Raw genomic sequence first — 15,921 nt, 5'->3', positions numbered from 1 at the left:
AGACCTTGTGTTAAATCAAGCTTCCAACTTAAAGAAGACCAAAAAGAAGAAGAAAAAAAAGAACACCACCTGCACCGTGCCCCCAGAGATTGCAGCTGACCCTGAACTGGCCAAATACTGGGCTCAACGATACCGCCTCTTCTCCAGGTTTGACGAGGGAATAAAGCTAGATCACGGTTAGTTAGAATGTTATGAGCAGTACTGCATAAGTTGAATAGAGGATATGTGCTATACTACTGTACTTACAACATGCACCTTCACCAACACCAACTTTAACTCCTAACATCTGCGATTACTTTTTTATACACCTGTGGCTGGAGCCTCATTAATCATTTAATTATGACCAACCACATTACCACATGTTTTCTGGCAGGGAGGAATTTAACCCACTTCCCTGCCAATCCAATATTTCCCACACACACTTTATACCGGAAGGCTTCCGCCCTGCCATAGTGCCACAGTGAGAAAAACAGGAAGGGACACCACATCAATATTTTGGGAGGCGAAAAGGTCTATCTTCACCTTCCTGAATTTCTCCCAGATGAGAGGCACTACCTCTGGGTGAAGTCTACACTCTGAAGCACTCGGGACCCCTCTGTAGAGCCCAGTTAATCTCCCCAGGCAGGTGAACTGCCCTGATGGAAAGGAGGCATTTGTGTGCCCATAGCAGAAGCCTGCAGGCCACGCGATGAAGTGAATTGCAAGTTTTATCTATATCGAAGGCTTGCTTATTTTTTTCTGAGGGTAGGACGAAGGTTTCCCTTCGTACCAACCCTGCCTTTCTGCCGAAAACCATTTGAGTGTTCCATTTCAACTAATTAGTGGAACTGGAGGCTTTCCACCCCCCTCCTTTTCCTTCCGATAAAGAGCGAAAGCTCCATATGCTTTGCCCAGTTCGAGCTTTAGCATATTATGTTGACAAGGCGCAGAGTTGGCAGAGAGCAGAACACATTTTTGTCTGCTAAGGGGCTAAGTCGCAAGGACAGACAGTTTCAAAACAGCGGTTGTCTAAGTGGTTGACTGATACAGTCAGGACCGCTCACGACATAGCCAACCTGCCTCCTCCAGAGAAGATCACTGGCCATTCCACCAGAAGCCAGATGACTTCATGGGTTATGATAATAACCTAACGTTTAGAAGCATCCCAAAACCAGGAACCATATCTACTGTGAACACCTTGATTCACTTACTGGTTTTGGAATGTTTTATTTTGAGACATTTATTTGCAAACAATAAAATACCACAAAGAGTAAGTACAGTACAGTAGCTTACATGTTATGATATTTGCAATCGTCCATTATGCCTTTACTGAAACGTTGTATTGAGTGTTCTTACTTTGAACTGTTTTGAAAAGCTCAGCCCCTTATCTAAGTTACTAGAGCCTCCCATTTCTTGTGAACTTCCACATTCTCAATGGTTAGTTTGACCCCCTCACAAAATGTTTTTTTTCAAAAGTGGAGCCGGTTTGTGAGTAATTGAGAGACGCGTCAAATGAGTTATGTTATAACTGACCAGTCTGCAAAAACCTGGAATGGGAAAGTGCAATAGAAGTTACAGGTTCCAGCAACTTTGATAAAGTTCAAATCACTTTCCTACGTCATATAAATAAATATCAAATATGTGAGCAAAGGCTCTTGGAGCTACTACAAATTATGAAAAAAAATCATATGTAATTTGAAATTACTTGCTCTGTAAACACATGGGCCCAATTGTGAAGCATTTTCAAGCAGAATAACATTTATATTAGTCAAATAGGGCCCTATGTGTAACTGATGTAATATTGAATGTAATATGAATTCATGTATCCTGAAATGTACGCATTTTTCTATAAACATTTACTGGAGAGTAAAATCTATTTGTAATCATTCTTTTCCAAATCTTGTTCCTCAGAGGGCTGGTTTTCGGTCACTCCTGAGAAGATAGCCAAGCACATTGCTGTCCGTGTCCAGGAGAGCTTTCACTGTGATGTCATCATCGATGCTTTCTGTGGTGTTGGGGGCAATTCTATTCAGTTTGCTCTAGCAGGAAAAAAAGGTACAGAATTCATCATGACAAAGCTTTCCATGCCTATGTAGCCAGTGCGTATTTATTTGAGTTTTTTCAAAATTAAGACAGAAAACAAGTTCTTAATACCTGTCGGCATTCATCTTTCCGCAAATATTATCAAACTGTCTAGCTAAAATATTAGTAACATCTCTCTGTAGTTACCTAACAAAGGGATTATATGGAATTCCTTGCATCTGTCGTACAACAACAGACCTTATTCAACTGTAAATATTAATATTTACATACAGCACATATAGTTGCTGAGGTCTTACCTTTTCATATAGCTCATCGCCTGCGGTGTAAAGATCTGCGTGGTTGACTCCTCTGCCTTGCAGCAAACAGTATGCAGGGTGATTCATTACTTTAGAACTACAACAGTTTTACATATAAACATACAAATGTAAAATATGTAACGCATTCACTTCGACATGAACAAAAAAACAGCATTTATTAAAATAGGTGCTGAATAAATATGATCTTTTTTGCAAAGGACCTTTTTGGGGTATTACCATTTTTCTCTGTCAAGAGATACGTCCCAAGTGCCTGTTGAGAGTCGACTGAATTGCTTGTTTCATGCTTTTCTGTTTTCCATTTCTGCCTTTATGTTATTACCTAATTTGTTTTGCTATTTCCCCTTCAAGTTAATGCAACATCTGCTGATTTATTGTCTTGTCATGTATAAAAGTAGATCCCCAATGGCAGTATGCTTCTATAGCCTTACATTTAAGAAGCTGGGGAAATTAAATGATTTAAAACATGTTGTCTTCTCATTAGCATATCCCCAAGTCATTTTAAAGAAGATATTTTGTTTTCCAGAAGTAATTTTAGCTTTGACTGTAGTGAAGTGAGAACTGCATTATACCGGTAGATCATTCTTAATTGTTTATTACCCATTCATTTCTGAGAAGACTAGTGGTCAAGCCTCTCCTAGTTTCACCTGAATAAGATACCTTTGTGGTCTCGAAAGCTACCGTATTGTGTATACATATTCAGCTGATCCCATTAAAAGGTATCACCAAAAAAAAACAAAAAACCTTTGTTGTACATCTGATCTAAAATGTATCAACACTTAATGGAATCTGTTTCAGTGATTGCTATTGATATCGACCCTGTCCGAATTGCTCTGGCTCAGAACAACGCTGAGGTTTACGGAGTGGCAGGACAGATTGAGTTTATCCAAGGTGACTTCATGCTGCTGGCCTCTGATCTGAAAGCTGACGTTGTGTTCCTGAGTCCTCCATGGGGAGGCCCTGATTATCTCAGTGCTGAAGTCTTCAACATTAAAACAATGGTGTCTCCAGATGGATATCCTTTTTCAAACTTGTCAGATTGAAAGAATGGTTATACTTTTCTCATCTGCCTTCAGTGAAATTAATTACTTTTCATTTTGTTTTTGTATACATAGTCTGTGGGTGTAGGTCTTTTTTTTTTTTTTAATTATTTAAAGTTACCATGCTATCTCTTGTCACCCATAACATCTAAATCCAAACTCCACAACCCTGCACTGTTGAGAGTCAAGCTAGGAGAACTACCCTAGGGTTAATAATGACTCAAGCGTATGGCTGAAAAAGTACAAGAAAATAGGTCAAGTAAAAGCAATTTATACATTTGGGGCTACTGTACATCCCATATAAAGGGTTGCCTACTTCCCAGTGCTGCTTGGTTAAAACATTCCCAGTCTTCCCATGTGAGGACGTTGCATTCCTGTGTACCATAAAGCCACCCTTCCTAAATGGTACTCAAGTAATGCAATAAAATGTATAGGTGTCAGTTTCAAGACCCTCTATAACCCATGGTGGAGGCCCTAGAATCTTTTTCGCCTATCATTGGTGCCTCTACCTGGAAACAAGTGGGCATACAGACTTTTACTCTTATGTGTACCAAATATACAGTACTGTATTTTATGGAATTACAGTGTTGATAACTGAGTTTCAAATACTGCATATTCATACATCACAGAGTACAAAAAGTGTATTTACAATATTAATTTGGCATCGATATTGCATGGCCAGAAGCATTTCTCTATTCCTGATTTAGCTTTCGTCTTGCAACTACCTTATTGGTTATGTACAATTAAATACAAAATAAAAAAGATCAAGTCATATATTGGAAAGTGGACAGAAAACCAGCCCTTGTTACTTTCTAATGAACTATTTAAACCATTAGGAATTGCTAGGGATTATCAGGTGATATCAAAAGTAATTTAAACAAAGACATAACAAAAACAAGATTTGCAGCGAGTGTGTAATGTAGTAACAGATTAACAGCAATAACCTGTTAAAAACATAGAAGAGGGTTTTAGCATGTTTCCTTGACTCTGCATCACTTTTGAAATTTTCAGGCTGTCCAAAATGATTACAGAGAATGTTATTTACTTCCTTCCACGGAATGCTGATTTCGACCAGGTAAGTTGGATTTATTTTTGTTTGAATAACATATTATATGTGTGTGTGTTACACGCAATGTGGGATTTCTGTTTTTGCTGAGTGGTAGTGTCATTTGTGCTTTTTCAAAATGTGTGTAACTAATAAAAGCCATAAAGTACTTTTGAGATGGTGTTTTAATATCAAAACATGTCATAAGTTGTACGTTGCTATCAGCTAGTTGTTGGAATAAGTGGAAAGTCAAAAGGAAAATGTTTTGGGGGCAGTTAACTGTGAGAGATTGTTGGCAAATAGATTGCCAAAGCTGTTTATAGATGTATGTATATAACTGGGGTCCTAATTCTACATTCCAATCATTTCTAGAATTACTGCTTTAAATAATGAAACAAAAAAAACATTTGCATATTGTGTGAGAACAATTTAATATGATTAATATCGACATCCAATGGTTTATAGATATGGCCAGTAGGGGGAGTACAACTGTAGTTTTCTTCAGTAACTGAGATTTAAATGGAAAAACCATACAAATTCACAGAGGGGACAGAAATTACAGTTAAACACAGATTGTGGCTTTTTATTCAAACCATCTTACTTTTGAAATTCAGTTTAGGAGTCTTCAGAAGCAGACCCAGCAGTTTACTACAACAACAAAAAAAAATGCATTTTTTTTTAACTGAATATTATAAATTACTTTACGGAACCATAAATATGTAATTGTAATTATTTGTTTTGTAAAACCAGAAAAAGAGAAACAATTATAAGGACTGGAGGTGTTGTGATTAAAATGGAAAATGATTGCATGAGCACATTGTAGATGGTAATTGCAGTGTCATAACTCTAAACCATTCTCTTTTGAACCACAAGAGGGTAGTGCAATCATAGTAAGGCTAATGGGATAAAAAAAAAATGCAGTAACAACTTCACTGCAAAGTAATTGAAAATGGCATCAACAAATAGTTTCACATACTTGTAGAACCTACGGATTATCTGCATGTTGCTGCAGACCAGAATAATTTATGATACTTGCATGGCTAATAAAGTGAAAAATGTGGTGGAAAACTGTAGGTTTAAGTTTTATTTATTTGTGTTGAAATATTCAAAGAAAGTGGTGTACACTGCCATTTGTCAGTGTTACGTAAAAAGTGTCCGATGTAGTTTAATCAGTGTAATTTCAAGTCATGGTGCATGTAAGTGTAGAGTATTGATTAGAGCAGTACAAGCCTGTTTTTATTTTATATTTTCAACAAGTTAACTTTTATTTTTTATTTTTTATTATACTTTCATACCTCATCTCACTGCTCAGTGGAAATCACCTGCAATTCACACAAACCCTAAACTTTCCTGGTAACAGGTTAATATCAGTGCTGAAATGGAAAACACCCTCATTATATTGCTGTTGGGCTAATTAAGTCTGAAGTTCTACAACCATCTGGAAATTCCATCGCTCAAAGTGCAGCTTGCTATATGATAAAACTAGGGGTTATATATAACCCATATATATACAGGTATATATATATATATATATATATATATATATATATATATATATATATATATATATATATATATATATATCTCTATATCTATATCTCACACACACAGAGTAGAACCCCAGAGTTACAAACACCAAACTTACGAACTGACTGGTCTACTGAACACTCCACTTTCTACCAGAATTATGTAATCACTCAACCATGCCTGCAATGCAACCAGATAGGCACTCCTATAAGCAGCATACTGCTCACAGAGAATGCAAAATTCCTGTACCAACAAATGTATCCGGAAAGCAAAGTACAGGCAATTTTACTGGAACGTTTTAGTTTTAAACAAAGCACAGTTTTTTTTTTTTTTTTTGGTTTTTCAAGCCAAAGGCGCCAAGCTGCATGAATGCATTTTGTTTAGAAACAAGCACTACGTTAACCCAGGTTTTCATGGACATTTAAATCTGTGTTTTTACTACAATTACAACTTAAATGTAGCCTTTTTTCCATTTATAATACTGTTTTAAAGACTTTAGAACCATCACAATAAGAGTATTTTATTGCTGTACTGTATCCTTGTATTATTCGCCAGATTGAGGGTGTAGGTAGCAGGTGTCCACATTTAATAAAACCATTGAAAATTCAGTTTTCAGAGTTAGACATTTCAGACTTACGAAGAACCTCCATTTCCAAGGTGTTCGTTACTCTGAGGTTCTGCTGTGTGTGTGTGTGTGTGCATTGTGACGAGGTGGCCCCGTGGTGTGGTATATCTTTGTAATTAACACAGGCAGGATACTTAAATTGCAGTACAACACTACTCATGGTGTTCTTTATTCAGTTCACGGACATCGTATAAAACAAAATAAACAAAACAAACAGCCTATAGGTGCTATGCATACTTGGTCACTCGGTCCTAGCTAAACACAGGAGGGCTAAGCCATTTACCTGTAACAAAACATCAATTCATCAGAGCATAAACAGTTCTCCAGACTACAGGTAACTTATTCAAAGTTGGTCTGGTGGTATCATAGACAACAGGTTTGTTTCTTTTAGATTGTTTGTTCGTTTGTTTGATTGTTTGTTTGTTTGTTTCTGTTTCTGTTTCTCCTTCTCCTTCTCCTTCTCCTTCTCCTTCTCCCTCTCCCTCTCCCTCTCCCTCTCCCTCTCCCTCTCCCTCTCCCTCTCCCTCTCCCTCTCCCTCTCCCTCTCCCTCTCCCTCTCCCTCTCAGATGGGTTCACCCTGTCCCTTTTTAAAGGGCTCACAATCACCCCCATTATAGACACCTGTCAAATCAGTTAAGCAATTAGGCCATTTAAGCTGGTCGCAAAACCCAAGGCCTTCTGGGCAATGGAGTTCTCTTTCTGAACTCTGTAGGTGAAGTACAGGGCATAAGGCTCTCTACATTCTCAGGCTTACATAGCCCTGACTGACTTTATTACAATATATATATACAGTGTGTGTGTGTGTGTGAGCATTTCTTCCTAATGTTGCCTCATCTCTAGGTCTGGAATGACCCACTTGCAAACCAGCACACCTTTGTTTTAACACGGTGTCGGTGGTCCCGGGTAGTGTAGAGTAGGCTACTGTAAATCATCAGGTAGCAAAGATTAAAATTGCATGAATAAGTAAAGGATCAGAAAAGCTGTCGTGTTTGTGATCTTTGCAAATGATAGGGCTAAATATTCGAAAGTGGCATTTTCATGTAGGATAGTAGTGATTTTAATAAATATTTTATACATTACATTTCTGTTAGGCCTTATGAAGGTGTTTTCTTTACAAAACATACTACTGTAATAGTTGTTTATTTTGTATACAGTTATTCTGCTAATGACAGTGGGCATTTGTTTTTTAGTTCCGGTATGTTAACTATTCTATTTTTCTTGATGTGGCTTTCAAAAGATACAGTAGAGTATCGGTATCTTGAAAGAATATCTAGTAAGAACAAAGTTCACTATTAGAGAGGAAGTATCTGCCCTTAGCTACTATTGTCTTTTTCCTGTAGCCAGTGGCTAGGCCTCTTCCGCTTGCTGTGCAATACAGTTCATGGTACATACACTCACTCAGCGCTGTTTCATTGCAAACCATTTTACAATTACAAGAGTTTCTGATCTTGGATACAATGTTTCATAATATGTTATACTGTATCTTAAGGTGTAACTCAATTGATAAATAATTTCCTGTTCTAAGATTATTTGTACAAAATAAACAAAATATTAATAAATGTTCTAATTGTGCTGCCATCTGTTTGTAGTTTTGTTGGTGGTGGTATTGCATGCCAGAAAAAAAAAAAAAAAGTTGCCTCATACTGCAAGTGCATAGTTGAAATGCTTATGACATTACCTTGGCTGGTTTCTGTAATAGCTGTACATGAAAATTCAGCAGGCACAATTGGTAATCTAAAGTAATTATTAACTTTAATTACTTTTTCTGTAGATTGGGCCATATTTAGAAGCTGGAAGCAGCAGTATATCACATTTTGTACATATTTAAGCTGGAAATATGTTATTCATTTTTTTTTTTTTCAAAGTAAGTTTTTATTAGTAAAATACAGTTGTATGTTCCATATGATTCTTCCAGTGAACTTAATTATGAAGCAGGAAAATGTAATGTGCAGTTTTTCTTAATGTAGTGTTTTTTTGTTGTTTTTAAGCAAAAGCAGTTCAAATGTAGCTATTACATTAAAACCTTGAGTTATTGAAGTGTGTTGTTTTCACATAAATACATTATTGTGCCATTTTATTGTACCTTATATGATTTAATATAACACTGTGACATAACTGAAATTGTGCCATTTTTGGTGGAATACTAACATTCCTGACATTCTACAAAAAGAAGATATGGGGAAAAATCACCCACAAAGATCTATGCTTAGACATTCCCAAACTTCAAACATTGCAGTATATTTATGAATATATGTATTGACTACATTGACATTATTAGTGAGATCAGCATATAATGTGTAACAGTCGTTATTAATTCGCTGTGCTTACTAACTATTAGCGTTACTGTAATGGAGCAAAATCCTTCATATGGTAAAACCAGCAATGGACTTGTTTGGACTTTGCTTTTAACTATGCTTTAGTTAAATACAGTAACTTTTAAAACTGCACCACAAAAGGGAAATACATATTCAGGGGCTAACACACTGGAAAGGTGCACTTTTTCAGTGTGTTGTTGGGGTGGAAGCCTCCAAACCTTTTTCTTTGTTGCTGTGTATAATATATATATATGCTGTAAAACTTACCCGAGTTGCATAGGGTAGTGCTGTCCTCCATTTTGTGGGAGGAAGTGGAAAACTGCCATTTAAGTGAGGGGTCTTTTGATACTTACCTCTGTGCTGACTTCCTGTAGTCAGGGCAGCACTGTAAGATAAAGGGAAAGTATTTTATGAATTGTTTATCTTGTGCTTGCTTAAAGTATTATTTATTTGATACACGTGTGTGTGTTTTTGTATTTTTTTTATTTTATTTTTTATTTTGTGTATTAGGATTTATTTAATATATTATAAATATTTGACAGTTTAATAGAAGCAAAGCTCACTTGGTTAAGTCAGGGAGAGGAGTATACCTGTTCAGGTATAAATACTGGCATTTCTGGTCAGTCGGCGTGAGAAAGGCTAAGCTTGAAGCTTTGCAAAGTCAAACGTTTGCTGTTTATTTGTTATTGTTGTCTGCTACTTTAGGTGCCAGTAGTTAAAGTTCTTAGTAGTGTGTATAGTGTATTCTTTTTTTTTTGTTTTGTTCTTGTTCTTTAATAGAAATGTGAGTCTGCACCAACTCCTTTTGTTCATGCCTGCCTGCTTTCTTGCATAGCATCACACACACAGGGATTCCCAGGCAGGCACACACACACACAGGGATTCCCAGGCAGGCAGGCACACACACACACACACAGGGATTCCCAGGCAGGCAGGCAGGCACACACACAGGGATTCCCAGGCATGCAGGTACACACAGGGATTCCCAGGCAGGCACGCAGGCACACACACACAAGGATTCCCAGGCACGCAGGCACACACACAGGGATTCCCAGGCACGCAGGCACACACACACAGGGATTCCCAGGCATGCAGGTACACACAGGGATTCCCAGGCACGCAGGCACACACACACAGGGATTCCCAGGCATGCAGGTAGGCACACACACAGGGATTCCCAGGCACGCAGGCAGGCACACACACAGGGATTCCCAGGCACGCAGGCAGGCACACACACAGGGATTCCCAGGCAGGCACACACACACACAGGGATTCCCAGGCAGGCAGGCACACACACACACACACACACACACACGGATTCCCAGGCAGGCACGCAGGCACACACACAAGGATTCCCAGGCAGGCAGGCACACACACAGGGATTCCCAGGCAGGCAGGCACACACACACAGGGATTCCCAGGCAGGCAGGCACACACACACACAGGGATTCCCAGGCAGGCAGGCAGGCAGGCAGGCAGGCAGGCAGGCAGGCACACACACAGGGATTCCCAGACACACACACAGGGATTCCCATGCACGCAGGCAGGCACAAACACAGGGATTCCCAGGCAGGCAGGCAGGTACACACACAGGGATTCCCAGGCACGCAGGCACACACACAGGGATTCCCAGGCACGCAGGCACACACACAGGGATTCCCAGGCAGGCAGGCACACACACAGGGATTCCCAGGCAGGCAGGCACACACACAGGGATTCCCAGGCAGGCACACACACACAGGGATTCCCAGGTAGGCAGGCACACACACAGGGATTCATTCCCAGGCAGGCAGGCACACACACACAGGGATTCCCAGGTAGGCAGGCACCCATCTTAATGAAACACTGTTTTATTGGCCCGCAATCAAGTCCAAAGTCAGTTTCCGGTAAATCCGGAGCTACAAACAGGACTTCAGTAGACTTACATGGTACATTTGGGTGGGTCGGTGGTGATCTGGTTGCCTAACAAATCGCTGAAGCATGTGTTTTAAAGTCTGATTAAATCTCTCCACCAAACCGTCCAACTGCGGGTGGTAAACAGTTTTGAGAGACGTGGTGTTCAGAGCCCATCACATCTGTTGGAACAAAGCTGACATAAAGTTAGTACCTTGATCAGTTAAAAAGAATTTGGGAAAGCCGACCCGGGAGAACACCTTTAGCAACTCTGTGGCGATGGTATCAGCATTCATTGTGCGTAGTGGAATAGCTTCCGGGTATTGTGTTGCATAATCATCAATTACCACCAGCCTCCTAGCAAGCCGCTCCTATGGAATATTAACCCCGTAGTTGCCAAATCCTGCTGGATGAACAGGTTCCTCCTATTCCCCCTGCTGGTGAGAGTTGAGCTTTTCAGTGCAGGGATTTCATCTACCCTATCACACAGCTGATATAATGTATTCCTTTAACCACTGTATCACATGGCTGCACTCCGTCACAAGAGCTTTACCCCAAATAGATCACCTGGGCACTGTAGCTACAATAAAGTAGCTGCAGTATGTTCTGACTAGAAACAATTGTGGGCACAGCTACAGTACCAGTATGCCAACTATTATTATTATTTATTTCTCAGCAGACGCCCTTATCCAGGGTGACTTACAATTACAAGATATCACATTATTTTTACATACAATTACCCATTTATACAGTTGGATTTTTACAGGAGTAATCTAGGTAAAGTACCTTGCTCAAGGGTACAGCAGCAGTGTCCCCCACCTGGGATTGAACCCACAACCCTCCGGTCAAGAGTCCAGAGCCCTAACCACTACTCCACACTATTGGTTTCACTTTCAGTATCTACATTATATTCTCTTATTTAAAAATGTTTATATTACGTTCAAGCCACCAAACCAACCAAATTCAGGTTTAAAATCAGAAACATTTAAAAATATGTGCTATATGTTTTAGTAATTTTAGCCCCAAAAAGAAAATAGGAAAGCATATAAAAGTTACATAGAGCATGTATGTATAAAGAATAGGGGTTTTAATCTTGACATTTTCTATTGACCGATTTAATCATCGGATCTATTAATTGATTAATCGATTAATCACACCTGTTTTACTAGTGATACGAAATTGTATTGAAAGACAATTACAAGCCATACAAAGTAAAGTATTAACAGAATGCTATTGTAACCGGCCGATCGGTGAAAGAAAACCATTTCCAGACTGATGTTTGTGAAATCAATCCAGATAACGTTCATTCTTGGTCTCCTGGATATACAGTAACTTGAGTGTGTCTTTCTTGACTCTATAAACAGGAATATGAACTGATATTCTTGAAAGTTTGAAGCTGCCAAAGTAACGCACACTGACTACACGCTTGTACTACAACCATAACTCCTCCACTGTGCAAGCACTGCAGCACATAACATCACTCTTTAAACCTACTGCAGCTCAATTTTATAAATTAGTAATACAACTACAACACAAACTGTGTTTAAATGATTACATTTCAATTTAGCTTTTAGGTTATATGTAACTTACACTATTTACTGCAGATGTTTCATAATACCAGCTAATGTTTAATATACATATATTTACTTACATGTAATTTGACAGTTTGAAACTATTTGCTTATATGTTGGAACTTTGCTGTTAGTTTAATTGCTGTTTGTGGTGTTTAATGGGTTAAGAGGGCTCGTATCGGGCTCTTTCATTGGAAGGTTTGGGGATAACTAAAAATGGAGGGCTTTCTTTTTCTTTGTAATCAGTGGTGCTGAGGATGTGTTAAAAGGCAAGATAGGGGAGAGGGGGTGATAGTTTGGAATGTCAAGATGTGTTTGTTTATTTGATTCACTCTTGTTTGCATTTTTTACCGATTTTGCTTTATTGCGTTTTTTGACCGAGTATAATAAAGTAACATTTAAAGTGAAAAAAATAGTGTTCAGCATTGGGAATTTCACTAAAACACTAACTATATACACTGTAGTTAAATCACTAAGCCAGACAGTTTTTCAGACAGACAGTTTTTCAATACAAGTTTTCTGAAAGAAATATATTGAATAAAAAATAAAATCAACTTACATTGTGACTAAGATTATATGATAAACTTGTAGTATTGCTGTGAAAGGAAAGCACCGATGAGCAAATGTTGCAAGCTGCAGTTTTTCTTCTTCATTCTGAGAAATTGTGAAATATTGGGTATACCTTCCAGTAAGTATTCTCAGTGATTTTTCAAGATTTGTTTTTCACGCACCGTTTTTTGATACCACACTCGGTAGACAAGTTTAAATCAATCAATTATTTTTTGATCGGTCAAAGCTCACAGGTCTGATTAATTGTTTAAAACCCCTACTGAAGAACCAATGCTTTCAAAGGCCAGACTTTACTATAAACATTATAATTTTGTTCAGATCATACTTTGATGCTGAAAATGTTCTTGTTTAAAGTCAACAAATCTTTTTTGTAGTGCTGCTCAAAATTCTTCCACATGTGGTTGAAAATCTTGGAACAAGCCAAGAATAATGGTAATGCAGTCACTGTTTTCCACCCTAATCATATTAAGTGTTTGGAAGAGCGTCATCCCTTCATCCATTACACCCCCCCATCATAATATAATAATATGATAAGCTTGAATTGCTTTTTAAATGCCTTCAGGCTCCATATGTTCCAAATGGATGATCAATGTCTTTACCGCCTTCCGGAAGTGTTTGCCAGCCAAAGAGAGAACAAACACATAACCAAAAGGTCACATGTCTTATCAAAATACAAGTGTTACGTCATTTCCATTGTTCATTGCGTTTGTTCCAACCAATGTGGGCTTTACATTGTTGGCCAAAACTTCTGTACAACATGTATTGATGTCACTTGAAATGGGGTTATCTTTCCTGTCAAATAACACGGTTGTAGTCCCATTCATTGCAGCCTCACAAACTATGAATGCACTAATGGCAGAAAGGGTTTCTCTTGTTTTTTTAAGGAGGAGAGGGGGGAGGGGGGAGATGGAGGAGGGGGAGGGGGGAGAGATGGGGGAGAGGGAGAGGGGGAAAAGAGGGGAGGAGAGGGAGAGGGAGAGAAGAGGGGAAATGGGGGAGGGGGAGGGGGGGAGGGGTGAGATGGGGAGGAGGGGGTAGGGAGGGGTAGGGGGCGGGAGAGGGGGAGAAGAGGGGAGATGGGGGTGGGGGGAGGCGGGGGAGAGGGAGGGGGGAGGAGGGGGTGGGGGGAGGAGAGGGGGGGAGAGAGAGGGGGGAGAGGGGGAGAAGAGGGGAGATGGGGGAGAGGGGGTCGGGCGAGTGAGAGGGAGAGAAGAGGGGAGATGGGGGAGGGGGAGGGAGAGAGATGGGGGAGATGGGGAGGAGGGGGTAGGGAGGGAGAGGGGGTAGGGGGCGGGAGGGGGAGAAGAAGGGAGATGGGGGAGAGGAGAGGGGGAGGGGGAGAAGAGGGGAGATGGGGGAGAGGAGAGGGAGAGGGGGGAGAGAGGGGGAGATGGGGGAGAGAGGGGGGGAGATGGGGGAGATGGGGGAAGAGGAGAGGGGGAGAAGGGAGGGGGGAGATGGGGGAGAAGAGAGGGGAGGGGGGATATGACAACAATTGTATAAAGTAACTGGTACTCACATTAAAGAGAAATTGAAGGGCAATATAAACAAATTAAATCATGAAAACTATCTATATATATATATATATATATATATATATATATATATATATATATATATATATATATATATATATAATTATTTTTTTTTTTTCTTACAGATTGCTTCGTTAGCAGGACCCGGGGGAAAAGTGGAAGTTGAACAGAATTTTCTCAATAATAAGTTAAAAACTGTAACTGCTTACTTTGGCAGCTTGATAAGAACAGACTCTTAAATGCCTACAAATCAAACTACATAAAAAGAAGGTCATAACATTTGTGTCTTGGTTGATGTTTTACACAGCATATTTCATTTTTTCTCTATAAATAGTTAATTACTTAAACATCAGGTCGACCATGTCCAGTATGTGTAAAAATGACCACAAATGTAATATATCAGTCATACTTGTTTACAACAGTTCTTGTCGAGGCTGAAGAGATATCTTGGTTTTTTACATTTGCGTGCAACATTTTATTACATACATGTTTAGTGTCCTGTCTGTGCGAGTTACATGCACATTGTGCTTTCTACTGAATGTAAACAGACATTTCTGTGGTAATAATATTTAAATATTACCCTGTATTATGCTTAATAAAATTGTCTTTTTATTCTGTGTTTGGGTTTCTTGAATGTAATAATGTTTTACTAGTGTATTTTCTGCCTTTTCAGACTTCTTTAGCATACAAAAAACATGCAAGCATCACACCCAATTTTTTGACGTGGTTAGTCTTAGAATGCCTAGTACAGCTTTTGAATGTACAGTCGGTAGGACCATATATCTCTTAGTGCATCGTTTGTGTAAACAGGTATTTCCTGAGTTGGTTTATATGATTTAAAGCTATTGTAGTCTGTTACTAGTCATGACACGATTCTTATGTCTGCAGGCTGAGTCTGCTGTGACATTAGTTTTGCTTTCTGGTGGGGGTTTTCTGCAAACTTAGTCATTACAGGAACAACCAAGATACTCTCTTGATGGACATGTTGGTCAATGATGAGCTGGTTGAGTGGGCCTCACTATCATGCCCCCAGTGAGGTCACTGATATCTCTCTCTATTCCCTTATTGATACTGAATAATTGGTTGCATGGCTACCTAAATGGCATACCTTGTAGACTAGCTGTGACTTGGAGTTCTGATCGTTGGTACTGGCACTGAACAAGCAGCAATGTCACTTACTGCCGAGACAAGATTAACCAAAACATTACTGCCCGATCTCGAATCATCCATGACATACAGGCAGCCATTTTCAAAGAAGCATCATTAGCTTCCTGAGGAAAATCGAACAGAAGTTTTTACAATTTCAGCGTTTATAACAAACAGTATTAACTTGGACAGATAGGAAATGCTGATCAGATCCCTATATTTTTTGACATGCCAAGCAATACCACAGTTTATAAATTGGGAGAAAACAGGTGTGAGTAATGAGAAACATCTCTGTTAAACCAGTGGCGCAAATAACA

The 15,921-nt window shown here is 39.2% G+C and overlaps 1 protein-coding gene across 2 annotated transcripts in view; it reads left to right on the top strand.

Annotated features, from left to right (window-relative positions):
* tgs1 (trimethylguanosine synthase 1) overlaps positions 1–15,077 on the top strand; it is a 41,348-nt gene extending 26,271 nt beyond the window's left edge. For both annotated transcript variants that reach the window (XM_059022174.1, XM_059022173.1), the window contains exons 9-13: positions 3–176; positions 1,891–2,034; positions 3,135–3,351; positions 4,373–4,451; positions 14,584–15,077. In XM_059022174.1, the coding sequence (XP_058878157.1) occupies positions 3–176; positions 1,891–2,034; positions 3,135–3,351; positions 4,373–4,451; positions 14,584–14,697 (728 nt within the window). In that variant the 3' untranslated portion in view covers positions 14,698–15,077. The remainder of the gene's footprint in view (positions 1–2; positions 177–1,890; positions 2,035–3,134; positions 3,352–4,372; positions 4,452–14,583) is intronic.
* Positions 15,078–15,921: the final 844 nt, after the last annotated feature.

Source organism: Acipenser ruthenus, chromosome 4, assembly GCF_902713425.1.
Source record: "Acipenser ruthenus chromosome 4, fAciRut3.2 maternal haplotype, whole genome shotgun sequence".
Classification (NCBI taxonomy): Eukaryota; Metazoa; Chordata; class Actinopteri; order Acipenseriformes; family Acipenseridae; genus Acipenser; species Acipenser ruthenus.
Note: the sequence above shows the minus strand (reverse complement) of the source record. Positions and strands in the feature narration are given on the sequence as shown.